Here is a 14,864-nt window from a genome sequence, read left to right as displayed (position 1 = left end):
AGTGCTGCTTAATGGTTATGATGTGACCATTGGTGTAAAGACCCATCATGTTCACTAATGTCCTTTAGCAAAGGAAACCTGCCATTCTTACCCAGTCTGAACCACAGTAATTTGGTTGACTCTTAACAGCCCATTGGGATCAGCAATGATTATTGACTTAGCTAACAATGCCCACGTTCCATGAACAAATAAGCAAAGAGAAAAGAAAAAGTCCCTCAAATGTGACATTAAACCAAGGCCCCTATCTGACCCCTCAGGTGATTGTGAAAGATCCAAAGCCAGTAGTTCTAAGAAGAGCTTGCAAGCTCACACCAGTGTCCCTCAACCCACAACTAACATCAGTGAATTGTAAGAATGTCAATGGGACCTTGCTGCGTGCCTGCAGTTGAGGTGACATCAGACTTTCTCGTACTATTCTCTTCTCCTGCACCAATACTCCTTCTGACTCAACCCCCAACCACGTCACCTTGGTTCCATTGTCAGAACATAGTGCTGAAACAAACCTTTATTCCACAAGAGATTGGCAAGATGCTAAAGTACTCAGGAATTGTTTGTGGAGAACGTAACTTTTGAAGATCGTAACAACTCAATTTTTTTTAACCAAAAAATGTTGTTTTGTGATCAGAATCACACCTCTCCATCTGATGTGGTCCAGTGGTCGAATCATCGGGTGATGGAATGGCTGAGGTCGGTGGATCTCGCAGAATATGCACCAAACCTTCGAGGGAGTGGTGTACACGGTGGTCTTGTTGTAAGTGCATCAGTACAAACGTCTCTTGAGCAGCCTTCTTCATTTTCAGTGATTAATGTACACCATTGTTGTTAAACAGACACTAGTTTAGAACAGTATCTTTTATAGGCCTTTCAAAATGGTAAAAACAACCCAAAGTACTTCGTGGGAGCATTATTGACAAAATTTGATACTAAGCCATGTAAGGTGATATTAAAGCTTAATATCAAAGCTTGGTCAAAGAGTTAGGTTTTAAGGAACAATTTAAATGAAATGAGAGAAAGAAGTGCAGAGGTTTAGGCAGGGAATTCTGACACTTAGGGCCTGGAAAACCGTCAATGGAGGTGTGATTAAAATCAGGGATGTGGAAAAAGATTAGAATTGCAAATATCTGAGGTTTGTGGGGCCGGAAGGCATTACAATGATAGGGAAGGGAGAAGCCATACAAGGATTGGAAGTTGAGGGTTGGAATTTTAAAACCAAGAACTTGGGTAGGGATGTGGCGTGTGGCATGGGTCATGCAGTAGGTGGTTGGTACGTTGCCAGTTTATGCTTTCAATTTGATAACCTCTCATCCAATGATATGAATAAAAGGCAGGATGAAATGCATATCTGTTAACTCAGTCCTTGTGTTTTTCATGTAGATATTAGAGCCACGCTTTAACTCTGAAACAATGGCTTTGCTCCTCAATATCCCACCACAGAAGACATTGCTTCGGCGGCACCTGACCACACACTTCAACCTATTGATTGGTCCAGAAGCTCAACATGAGAAGAGAGAGTTAATCGAATCAAGTAGTTACACGCCCCTGAACACTACAGCGAAAGTGAGGGTAGGTATACAATCCTGCTCTGTCACACGCTGCATGTCACTGAGCAATAGGGACACCTCACTGTACAAGACAAATATTGTAATCAAATTACTTTCTCAAAGTAACTATGACTCAACATGTCTAGTTGCTAAGTTTCTTTCATTTGTTTGCTAAGTGAATCAAATTTATTGCGGTTGACTAACTAACTAACATTCAAACCTGCGAACCCCACCCTCTAGAAGGACAAAGGCACCAGATGCAAGTTGTTCTGCAAGTCCCAATACATTCTGAAGTGGAATTACATCATTATTCCTTCACCATCACTGGATCAAAATCCAGGAAATCTGTCTCTGACACCACTTTGGGAGCAGATACACCTCAAGGACTGCAACATTTCAGTAGGGTGGCTCACCACCCCATCGAAAACAACTAAGGATGGACTATAAATGTTGACCATGTCAGCTACACCCGGTGTTTGCATTTAGAAAAACGAGCTCAACCCTGAGAGTTCAAAGACTTGGGTCTACTTTTTGGTTGAGCTATCCTAGCTACAATTAGACTTTTTAAACAATTGGTATGCTAAATGAGAGTTCTATATGGAAATGGAGGCTGAAAATTGATACACATGGGCTTGTCTTTTGGAGATAAAACAAATTCCAAGTGTAGCAATATAGAAGCGTCACGTCTGTAATGGCATTGGACCAGCTGCTAAATTCAGAGTGATCCTTACTCAGCGTTCACTGCAGGATAGCAAGAACTGCAGATTCTGGAGCTGGAGGAACACAGCAGGCCAGGCAGCATCAGAGGAGCAGGAAATAGCAACATTTCAGGTCAGGACCTTGCGTCAGGACTGACCTGGTGTGTTCCTCCAGCTCCACACTATATTGACCAGCCTTCCCTGCAGGCTTTCAACTTCTGCAGTGTATTAATTAGGGGCTTAATTTTTGCTGAAGGACTTTTTTAAAACAGTTGAGCAGAGCAGGTGTCAGGCCTATCTTACCCGGGATTCTTTAGTAGCACCTACACAGGTGGAGTGGCATTCGTTCCTATGGAACTTGGAGTAGTGGGATTGGTACCTCATTATTGTCTTAGATTCTTCCTCCAAAAATTCAAACCGCCACTCAATTTCATAGCCCATGACATGTTGCCTGCAAACCTGTCTATTCTACTGTTCACCTTTCCAGACTCTCATCTTACACCTTCCATAGTCTTGGATTCGTACAAAACTCTGCCCCTTATCTTAACACACACCAAGTCCCGGTTCACCTTTCACTTCTGTATTTAGTGTTTTGCTCTTGAACCAACAATGCCTCAAGGTTATGATTTTTTTTCCCCTCATTTTCAAATCCTCCCATTGCTTCATTCTACTCCTGGCTTTCTAATCACCTGATTTCCACAACCTTAGATATATTGGCACCTTTCCAATTCTGTACTAATGCCTGCCCTAATTTAAATTGCTTAACTCTTGCAGCCATGTCTTCAGCTGTCTTGAACCTTGGCTTGCAATATCCCCATTAAATCGCTCTGCTGCTTTACTACTTTCTCATCATTCAAGATGCTTTTGGTAGCCAGTCCTACCAGTCTTCCAAACTTCTCTTAAACTCAATTTGTTTGATGAGACACTTCAGGACATTTTATTACCTCAGAGGCATCATCTCAGTATGTTGTTGGAAAATACCTATGGGTCACAACTGATGAAGCGAGTGATCCTCAATAAATGGTCAGTGGAGATGAGATTGACACAAGTAGCTCAACCTTGAATATGTAAATGAGATCTGATGACCCATTCACAGTCATCCTCAGGCCTCTTGCTTCTGGCCAAGGCAATGTATAGCATCTGTAATATAGAAACAGATCATTTAGTCCAAGTGCTAGCAATGACAGATCCTGTTTTGCATCATCAGCATATCGGTTTATTCTTTTCTCCCTTGTGTTTATCATGCTCTCACTTCATTGCTCTTCGCCTCAATCAAACCATCCAGTAGTGGGGCCTAAAAATATGACCAGACTATATTCTATGTTCAGTAGGGCAGAAGTCTTTTAAAAATCTGAAACCATTTTGCTTGCACAGACAATGGTATAGACTCTACAAGTTTTTTTTCAGAACCAATTACTGACCTGGAGGATACATAGTAATGGTAGAAAAATTGTCTGGCTAGAGATCATGTGGATTTAGGTGGGATGAGGGATACGTCATGGTACACAAGGTAGTTGGATTTACCAGATGGTCTTTATTTATCTGGCATTACTCATGTCTCTAAGTAACAGGCATAACAGAAAATAGAGGGAGATTGAATCATTGCTTACAGATTCAGAAGTCCATATTTACTGAAACTTGTACAGCAACATTTATAAGTCTAAGTCCCAATGTGCTTTGCATCTGATGAAGTACTATTGAAATACAGTCTTTGTTATAATGGAAGTGTGGCAACCAGCTTGCAGAGTAAGCTTCCACAAATTGAAATGTGATAATGACCTTATAATTTGTATTCTATTGCTGTTGGTTGATGGATAGATATTAGTCCCATAGTCTGGAGAGAACTGGTTTTTGACTCATCTTGGAATCTTTTAGGTCCATCGGAGACAACTTGACATCTTGTTGGAAAGAATTGGGATCTCTGACAGTACGTTGCTTTGCAATGTTCTAATGGCGTGCTAACCTAGATTACATGCTCAAGTGTCTGGAATCAGACTTAAAGCCACAGTCTGTGGAATGAGAGAATGCTATCCAGTTTAATGATGGTTGATAACTGATTTATCTTTGACTATGGATTGATCTCTCTCTCTCTCTCTCTCTCTCTCTCTCTTTTTCCAGCCAAAGAAACTTGGCTTTTCTCATTTTGGAAATCTCAGGAAGAAGAAGCTTGATGAGTCAAGTGATTACCTTTGTCCTCCAGGCATGGTTCATCCAGCAACCAATGGTTCCCAGAGGAACTGTACAGGATACAAAGCAAAGAAGGTTGTGGCAGACAGGGAATTGAACAGCCTGGAGCAGGTGGGGAATCTGAAGTGTTAATCTGCCTCAGCAGGAGATCCTAGGAAGCCAAGGTTTTAAAAAGATAACGTTTGGTAACCTCAAGACAGTGAAGCACTGGGCATGACATCATTCGCTAATGTACTAACATGACTCTGGAGGAATCATCCAGAAAACTCAAGCCAAAGTTACGATTTAACCATCAAGCAACAGTTTGCGTGCGGATTAATAACAATGTGGTGTCTTACTATAACCCACCATTTTCACATTAACTCTTTAAGTGAAGAGAATTGTGTGTTTCACTAAAACCATTCTACTTGTACAGAATCAATGGAAATATATATTTTGGCATGAGAAATCGTATAGATATATTTCATATGTAATTCTAGAAGGTTAAATTCTGTATAAAATGTGTTTTAATATTTACACACAATGTATGTATTTTATATTTATAATTTTGAGAGGAAATTATGTTACATGACCACCTAGTATTTGACACTAAATGACGTCTGATGAGATGGGGCCATTCTGTGCCTTAATTATCAGAGATTTCCTCCGTCCCAGTCTCAGTGTAGCTTTTGACAGCATTGCAGCTGCAGAAATGTCAGTTCCAAGGTAATTCCTGGAAATTTTGAGTCCAATGCCAAAAGACAGTCTATAGAGATTGACGTCCCAAGTGGAGATCTGATTGAATGACCCCATATATGGGGATCTACCAGGGCAAATGGAATAATCTGTGATACTTCAGAATGAATAGATCAGAAATCTACGTGCATGAAGCTTGTAGAATTCCAATGAATACAGGAGAGCAACATCTTTAAATACAGCTGTTCCCCAGGCCACGGACAAAGAAACTGTCAGCATTTCCCCTTTGGGTGCCAAGTGATTTAATAGTATTCACTTATGGTATCCTCTTGATCCAAGATATTTCTCATTTTCTTAACCTGCTGTAATGTTATTAAAATTTTCTGTTGAATCTCCCAGTTTTAGTGGAAAGTTTGCATAGAAAACAATTTGATCTTTAAAGGGAGGGATATTTGTCCTTGTTCACAAGTCAATGTAATCTCTATCCCTGTGACAGAATTGTCACTTTATTGCTGCCGCTCTCTTACATTCTGCAAATTGCGAATATAGTGCTCCAAGTTCAGGTGTGATCAAAGTTAATGTGGGAGAACCACATGGAATGCACTAAATTCCGGCTATTCCCACCACATGGTCCTGTGATGCGACATTCCCTTAGAATCATACAATACAGGAGCGACCCTTCAGCCCGCCTGGTTCTATCTGATTTTTATTTTAAAATTACACTTCTGTTCCTGACACATGATATTTATCCAGAACTGTAATGAGGTATTTTCAGTCCTGCTGCAAACTTTGCAACAAAGTCATGATGTAAATCGCAAATGATCACATTTTGGCTCCAGAGTGTTATATCTGAGGTTTTGCAGGAATAGGAACACGTGTTGTACTATATCAGTGTCATTTGCCAAAAATAGATCTAAACAAGTAAGTATGGTAAATGCCAGTTTGTTTATTTGTTTGTAGGATTTTCTGCCAACTTTGAGTTATATTGGAGTCAATGTAACATTCTATCTCTGAAACATCAGAATAATGTTAAGTCTGCAATAATCTATGGCTCTGTACAATGTAATTATGAACTTTGTTGTATTGCAGAGGAGTGTGGGAGACGAGAAAGAACCAAATATTGGGGTGGCAGTTTGTGGAACAGAGTGAGGCAGGAAACAAACATACTAAAAGATTAATTGCAGTTTAAATAAATCCATTGAACTAGTTTTTTTAAGACACCTCAAATCAGGAGGCCTAAATTGTTGCTCTTATGCCCAAACATTGCAATGCAACCCTTGAGAACGAGGTGACCCCATTTAACTTACTTGTATTTGAGGTGCCTTAAGGTTTGGGAAAGGTGCTGCAGATAACTACAAAAATATCAGAAACTTGAGATATGTGCAAATAAAGGTGAATATGATTTAATTTTGACTATTTGAACTCCACAGTTCCCTACTCTCTCTCACTGTCCAGACCAGAAAGGGTAAAAGCAAAACTTAAAATTTTTATAAAATGAGTTTAATATACAAGCTGACACCCATTTAAAACACAGCTGTTTTTAAAGAATAGTTATTTCCCTAATTGACACATTTATTAAAAATTATGTTTATATCTTTTTCAATGGCATTGATAATAGTTTGAGTTTTTAAAAATTCACCTCTAATCCCTGATTTTAAGGACTATATAAAATGTTCTGATTTTGTTTTTACAAAATTGCGAATAAAGAGATTCTTCTTGGTAAGTTCTGCTTTGTTTCATTTTATACTGGGGATGGGGCAAGAGGGGTGTTTGGAAATAAGAGGTCATCTCAGTAAGTGCATGGAATAGAAGATTATGCAGATAAGGGTGAGACAAAGAGAAAGGGAAGGAATTTCATGAAGTATTAACACTGGTATAGACCAAGAGAAGCAAAAAGGCCTTTGAGTGTAGTAAACTCATCACCATCTTTGGCTGTATCGCACATCCACCATTTTTATTGCTGACATTTTTTTCATTTAAAGCCTTGATGTGAAATGTTTTCACAGAATTTGCTGACATTTGACAGGTTGGAAAGTGTTCCCTTGTGGAGCAACGCCGTGATAAGTACTGTTCTCCTTCAAGTGCTTGCACTGTATTTGGCTCCATTATGTTAACGTGGGCATTAATTTCTTTTTAATACACTTGTGGGACATGGACATTGCTGGCTTGGCCAGCATTTATTGCCCATCCCTACTTGCCCTTGAGACGGTGGTGGTGAGTTGCCTTGAACGGCAGCAGCCCCTGTGTTGTAGATTGGCCAACAATATATTTAAGGAGGGAGTTCCAGGATTTTGACTCTGCTACAGTGAAGGAATGGCAATACATTTCCATGTCAAGACAGCGAGTGGATTGTAGGAAAACTGGTGGAGATCTCATATTTCTGTCCTTGTCCTTCTGTAGATGGAAATAATCATGGGTTTGGAAGGTACTAGCTAATGATCTTTTTGGCAAATTTCTGCAGTGCATCTTGTAGATAGTATGTGCTGCTACTACTGAGTGTCATTGGTCATGTGATTGAATATTTATGGTTTTAGGCCAATAAAGCTGGCTGCTTTGTCCTTGATAGTTCAAACTTGAGTGTTTTTGGAGCTGCATTTATACAGGCAAGTGTGGAGTAATCCATTACAAATTTGACTTGTGCCTTTGTAGATAGTGGGCAGGTTTTGGGGGGTCAGGAGGTAAGTTACTCACTGCAGTATTCCTAGCCTCTGACTGGCTCTTGAAGCCATTGTATTTTTATGGCAAGTCGAGCTGAGTTTCAGGTCAATGGTAGCTCCCAGGATGTTGATAGTGGGGGATTCCATATTGGTAATGTCATTGAATTGCTTGGGCTCCTTGATGCCATACTTGGTCAAATGTGCCCTTGATGTCAAGGGCTGTCACACTCACCTCACCTCTGGAATTCAGCTCTTTTGTTCATGTTTGAACCAAGGCTGTAATGAGGTCAAGAGCTGAGTGGCCCTGACAGAACCCAAACTGAGCAGGTGCTGCTTGACAGCACTGTTGATGACACCTTCCATCACTTTACTAATGATTGAGAGTAAACTCATGGGGTCGTAATTGGCCGGGTTGGATTTGGCCTGCTTTTTGTGCACAGGACATACCTGAGCAATTTCCACATTGTCAGGTAGATATCAGTATTGCAACTGTACTGGAACAGCTTAGCTAGGAGCATAGAAAGTTATGGAGCACCGATCTTCAGTACTATTGCTGGAGTGTTGTAGGGCCCATAACTTTTGCAGTATCCTGTGTCTCCAACCGTTTCATGATATCACATGGAGTGAATTGAATTGTTTGAAGTCTGGCATCTAGTGATACCCTGACTTGGTGGTAATGGTTGAATGAGAGATGTGCCAGTCCATGAGAGTACAGATTGTGTTGGAGTGCAATTCTGCCGCTGCTGATGGCCCACAGTGCCTTTTGGATGTCCAGTCTTGAATTGCTAGATCTATTTGAAGTCTGACATATTTTTAACTGGCTTAAAAGCTTTTCTAAAACAGGGCGTAGGGAGATATTTTGCTCAAGTGGATTGACCATTCTGCAGAACTATAGAGGTTTACAGTACAAATGGAAGCCTTTGCCCCATTGTATCTGTTGTCAGGTTTTTACAAGAACTAGGGGATGTTGGTTAAAAGTTCTGTTGGCTGGATGACTAGTTTGTGATGCAGAGTGATATCAACAGCACCGATTCAATTCCTACACCAGCTGAAGTTACCATGAAGGACTCTCCTGCTCAATCTCTCCCTTTGCCTGAGGCATGGTGACCCTGTGCTTAAACCACCACCAGTCATCTCTAATGTGAGAGCAGCCCTATGGTACAACTATGACTACTTTACTAGAACGAGGAGTTTGGCTAGTTCAGTTGGCTGGTACTAGAACAATGTAAAATTTAGCTCCATGCCGCACTCTGTAAAGCCATGGGGGTGGCCATATTGATTTGGAGATCATGGTGAATTGTGAAAAATGTACTCAGGCAAGTTACTCAAGGTGATAAGTGAAAAATTAGAGTAATCAGGCAGAAGAGACAAAGTAGACAAAGTTTTGGAATATGTTGCAAGTCAGTGGGTAGGACTTAGAGACAGTTCCATCGTCCCTGGATGAAGACATGAGAAAGTGGACATGGAAAGGTCAGATTATGAGGGTAAGGTGAGATTTAGAGATACCATGGAAAGATGAATTGAGGAAAATAGTGGATAGATGGGATAATTGATGTAGCTTAAGTATGGTTGGATGGGGTAGATGGATATTGCAATTTGTTTGGCTTGAGAAATGTGGCTAGGAAGAGGAAAAGAGATGTTTTGTTTAGTTGGAACTCAGGGATGTGGTAGGGAGACATGTTTGAGGGATGTGATAAGTTGGACGTACTGTGATGTATCAAAACCACTCTTGCATTCTAATGTTCACTTTAAGTTCCAACAGACTGTCTTCATTCAGTTTGCTGTCTCTGAAAATGTTTGCTGACCATAAGTTGGGTGTTAATCAACTGCTAAGAAAGGAAGATTCAAATCCTGTTGGTTAGCAGCAGCTTGAGATTCAGTGAGTTCAGTGGATTTGCCTTTTGCCTTGGGGCCTTAGGTTACTGGAAACATTAATGACTTGGAAGGTTTTTTTCTTCATATTTAAAAGTTGGCATTATCTGAGAAACCAGAGTGAGGAATCCAGAAGTGAAACTTTTTTTTTTTCCCTCTGGCATGTGGCACCTTCCAAAGCTAACCTGCAGCTAGTGCTATGGAGTTAATTTCCTTTCTATGTGGGACAAATAGTATAACATGCTTGGCAATGAATCTATTATTTTAAATCTCCCTTTTTCTACATTTTCATTTATCCATTGTCCCATCAGAACCCACACTGCCAAGACTCAAGTCAGACTCGATTACACCAACGATATACAAATAAATCCATAATTATATTTTCCACAAAATGCTGCTTATATTTGAAAGCTTAAGTTGCAAGATTTTGACAAATATGTTGGACGAATCACTTGGCGCATGTTGCACCATTCTGTTAAATTTAATTTAACAATGTAAGAGCTAGAAGCTGGAGTAGTCTGGGCCCTGGGATCTCTACCAATCAATCAAATCATTTATTGACCCAAGTTACATCTTCCTGCAGAGTCCCCATATCCCTCCATCACCTCAGAGTCCAAATATTTTTAACATTCTTGAGAGGAACAGGTCACTTAGAACCATCTCTGTCCATTTCTGTGACGTTTTGAACTTAACAGTTTGATGTTAGCTCAATAAATATAAAGGAATTTAAATTATGGGTATCTTAGTCAACTCAATCCCAAATAAGTACGACTAATCGAATAGTAATCAAGAAGTCAAATAGAATTTTGATCAAAAGCATGGGTCATAAGTAAGGAGATGATGATCGCAGAACTGTGCTAAACAGGAAGAGGCTATTCAATCCATTGTTTCTGTGGTAGTTCTTTGAACAAGTAACTCAATAGTTCCTCCTTCCTCTTCTTACCCATAAACTCTGCAAATTTTCCTTCCCTCCAGGTCTTTAACCAACTCCCTTTTGAAAATATTTGCTCCAGGACCCTTTCGAGCAGCATATTCCAGATTATGATGACACACAGTGCATAAGAATATCCTCCTCTACTCCCTTTTTGGCTCTTTTACCAATTACCTGAAATCTCTGACTTTAGGTTATTAATCTTCCATCAGTAAACTTTGCACAATTGGATTTTGAACATCTCCATTAAATAATTCCATTCTCAATCAGGAAAGAAAATGCCGTGCAGCTAAATAGTTCTTGTACCACTTTGGTGTTTCACTGAGGGTGGGCACGCAATTATGACATCTCTTTGGTCAAGCAGAAGTTTAATGATATTCCGTAGCAATCGTTATGATTTGTACCCATGAGTTACATAAATGGGAATTTTCTCATCGGTGTACAATTTCATTCCTTGGGAAATCAAGGCAGACTTGATTCCTACAGTCAACAAAAGTTGACTCGATCTATTCTCCCAGCAAACCATGAACCTGTTACAAAACTAGCATCAGGTTCAGGGGAAAGAATTCAGAAATCAGATCAGGTTTTCTGTTGTGACTCAGCTTTGATATGAAATGATACCTGGTTTTACAGATGGAAGATTCTGAAAGGGCAGTTCAACAGATAGAAGCATTCTCAGAAGGCATTAACAACCTCACAGTGAGTACAGCACATGACTTAAAAACATCATTCTAATTTTATTTTGTGGTGTGGAATCCAAACTCTCTTACTAACACTGCTTCTGACAACGTCACGACTGTGCGGATTGCTAACAAGGTGACTTCTCAGCATGTCAGAACCTACTGTATCTTGAATCCACTATGATTAAATGAAAATTTGTCCAGTTACCTTCCCCATCCAAATGAATATAAATACTGGAGAAGACCATCAACTGTTCAAGCTTGTTCTGATGTTTACTAAGTTCATGATTAACTCCAGAGATCAATTCCACCTTTGTGCATTATTCTTGATTATCAATGGAAAATGTCTTTGACAGTGTGATCAGCGGCACTTACATAGCAGTAACCTCCTCATTGATGCTTAGTTTAGATTATGCCGAGACCATTTGGCTCCTGACCTCATTACAACAGCTCTAAATGAACATGAGCAGAGTGACTGTCCTCAACATTAAGGCAGCGTTTGAGTGAGTGTCACATCAGGAGGCCTAGCTAAAAACTGGAGCCAATGGGAATTGGGGCGTAAGCTCTCCAGTGGTTGGAGTTATACCTACCAGGAGGGAAAATGGCTGTGGTTGATGGAGGTACATTTATCTCCATCCTTGAACATCTCTGTATGAGTTCCTTGGGGTAGTGTCCTAGGTCCAGACATCTTCAGCTGCTTCCTTCCAGCATAAGATCATAGGTGTTCAAAGACGTTAGCATGATATTCAGCACAATTCACAACTCCTCAGTTACTGAACTAGACCATATCCAAATGCAACAGGACCACAGCATTCAGCCTTGAGCTGATAAGTGGCAAGTAACGTTTGTGCCAGGAGGTGGCTATCTTTGATAATAGACCAGCTAATCATCCTGCCCTTGACAATCAATGGTTTTATCATCTCTGAATCCCCCGCTATCAACATTCTCAAGGTTCCCACTGTCCATTGTCTCATAAATACTGTGGCTATATGCGTAGATCACAGGGTAGGAATTCTGCAATGCTCAGCCCCACCCTGACTTCCTGAACCCTATCTGCCATCTACAAAGTGAAAGTCAAGATTGTGATTGAATGCTCTCTCTTTCCCTGGATGGGTGCAGCTCCAACAGCATTCAACACTATTCAGAATAAAGCAGCCTGCACTGTGCCAATTAATTTAAACATTCACGTTATCCACCACCAACTCCCAGTGGCAGCCATGTGCACCATATCCATGATGCACTGCAGCAACACAATAAGCCTCCTCTGACATGACCTTCCAAACCTGCGACCACTAATACTAATACCTAGAAGGGGAAATCCAGAAGCAAGGAAACATCACTATTTGCAGGTTCCCTCCAAGCTACACACCATCCAGACATGAAATTCTGTTGCCATAGATGTAACAAAATCCTGGAATTCCCTCTGTATCAGCATTGTGAGTGCACCTCAACTAAATACACTACTGTGGCTCAAGAAGGCAGCTTGCCACCACTTTCTCAAGGGATGGGTAACAAGCATTGGCCTTGCCAGCAGCACCCACATCCCATGAAATAAATGGCAAAAAAAACTAACCCTCTAACCCTGAATTCCCTTAGCAGCCAAAATAATCAATCTCAGTCTTGAATGTGCTCAACCACTCAACATCCACAAATCTGAGGCAGAGAATTCCAAAGATTCCCATGCCTCCGAGTGAAAGTTTCTCCTATTGCATTCCCAAATGAGCAGCCCCTTAGTCTCTGACTGTGTGGCAGGAGAAATGTTATCTTTGCACCTGTTCTCTCAAACATTTTGAGGATGTTATTCAATCAGGTCACAATGCAAGCCCACTTTGGCAAGGTGCACATCCTTGGGCCTATCGAGGCCCTTAAAAGACCAATTATTGCCCACTTAAGGCCCTTAATCCATGAAATGTACTGGCTAGTGGCAGGCAGTTGAGAGAAAGAAGGCTATTTTCTTTAACACAAATTATTAAAGCACAGGAAGGTGGATGGTACATTTTTCAGAGGGTCCAATGCCTCTCAAGATATTGTCCTAGCAGTATGCACCTACTCTACAATATTCAAACCTTCTTATTCAACATCATCACTCTTATGCTTCAAGCCCTTTATGGCTCCTCCAAAACCTCAAATTCCCTTCCCTCAAACTCTCCAAACACTGGACTGGTCTCCTATGCATCCTTTCACTTCAATCCACCATTGGCAGCCATACCTTCAGCTACCTGGGTCAATTTTATGAAGTTCTCTCCATTTCCACTTCACCTCTACATCTACTTAAAATGACCCTCTCTTTATCAATCCCATTTTTGTCAATCCTCATATTAGCTCTTCTGTTTCTCATGCTTTGATGTTTTCTTTCTTTTGTTGGAACGGTTACATGAAGGCAAGTTGCCTCTAACATATTGTGAATGGCAATCACCTGCTATTTACGATGAACATTAATAGGCTGGTGACTGCGGTTATTTGACACACTGTCAAAGCTATTGACAAGGTAACAGTCGTGGACTTTCCAATCTTCTTCCAGCCCCCTCTCAGGCAGTATATTCCAGATTATTGCTTAAAAATACATTCTCCTCTAGCTCTGTTGCCAATTCCCTTCAAATTGTGTCCCCTGGTTAAAGAATGTTGCTGAGTTGGCAGTTCACGCATCTCTATGCCATATCTTTAAAAAGAGTATCTGGTCGTTATCACATTGCTATTTCTGAGATCTTGCTGTGTGCAAATTGGCTATCACATTTCTGCATGATCACACTTCAAAAGCATTTCATTGACTGCAAGGTGCTTTAGGACACCTTGAGACTGTAAAAGGCAATATTCAGATGCTGTTACTTTCCTTTTATTGCCCAGCTTACAAAAAAGCATGTGTTGCTAGTGGTGATAAGAGCAGCTGGACTCCATTCACATGTCAGCTGCCTGATGTTCTAACTCTGCACATTGCTCCTGTTCTCAGACCCTGCTGACGCAAGATGAATTGCCAAGCTACAGTTTTGAAACACTGTTTACAAAGGAAGAGGAGCACCATTATTAACATTACAGGTGCCCAGAACTTGTACCTCCCTTCTGTGGGGCCCCAATACCTACAAAGGCAGTAGCATTCAGGAGATGTTGCACTAGGAATAAATTTTAAATTGTGATATTATTTAGTTGAACTGTGTTTTTATAATGTTTCAGTTGAATGCTTAAATTTGGTTACCAAAATATATCCTCATCTTATGGAACCAAGAAGCTAAGTGAAACAAATTTATAAAACAGCCAAAATGTCTTTGTTCAAAACCTAATTTTATATGATTATGACTTCTGGGATCTTTGACAATTTTTTTGGTTACATATATGTTGTCAATGAAATGATTGTTTGAGCTTTGAATAATTAATTCTTTTTGAGTTAGTTGTGTTTTATGTAAATCAATTTTTACAATCTTTGTCTAAAGAATTTTGATATTTCAATACTCTTTAAAGATCTTGTTTCTTAAAGATACATTTTTCTCCTGGCTTTATAGAAAAGTCCAATTAATTCTTTTTAAAACTGTGGTAAAAGTATGAAATTGTTACTGTGATAAAAGAGTGAAATGGTTTCACTCTAGAATAGATGAGATGCCTAAGATATTGTTTAATAAATTAAAATGGAA

General features: G+C 40.1%; 1 protein-coding gene across 7 annotated transcripts in view; it reads left to right on the top strand.

Annotated features, from left to right (window-relative positions):
* LOC109911635 (liprin-beta-2) overlaps window positions 1–6,819 on the top strand; it is a 231,286-nt gene extending 224,467 nt beyond the window's left edge. For all 7 annotated transcript variants that reach the window (XM_048607121.1, XM_048607120.1, XM_048607119.1 and 4 more), the window contains 3 exons: window positions 626–751; window positions 1,375–1,563; window positions 4,358–6,819. In XM_048607121.1, the coding sequence (XP_048463078.1) occupies window positions 626–751; window positions 1,375–1,563; window positions 4,358–4,558 (516 nt within the window). In that variant the 3' untranslated portion in view covers window positions 4,559–6,819. The remainder of the gene's footprint in view (window positions 1–625; window positions 752–1,374; window positions 1,564–4,357) is intronic.
* The last annotated feature ends 8,045 nt before the right edge of the window (window positions 6,820–14,864 follow it).

The sequence above is a fragment of the Rhincodon typus genome, chromosome 17, assembly GCF_021869965.1.
Source record: "Rhincodon typus isolate 14 chromosome 17, sRhiTyp1.1, whole genome shotgun sequence".
NCBI classification, from domain to species: domain Eukaryota; kingdom Metazoa; phylum Chordata; class Chondrichthyes; order Orectolobiformes; family Rhincodontidae; genus Rhincodon; species Rhincodon typus.
This window is presented reverse-complemented; position numbering and strand designations above follow the sequence as displayed.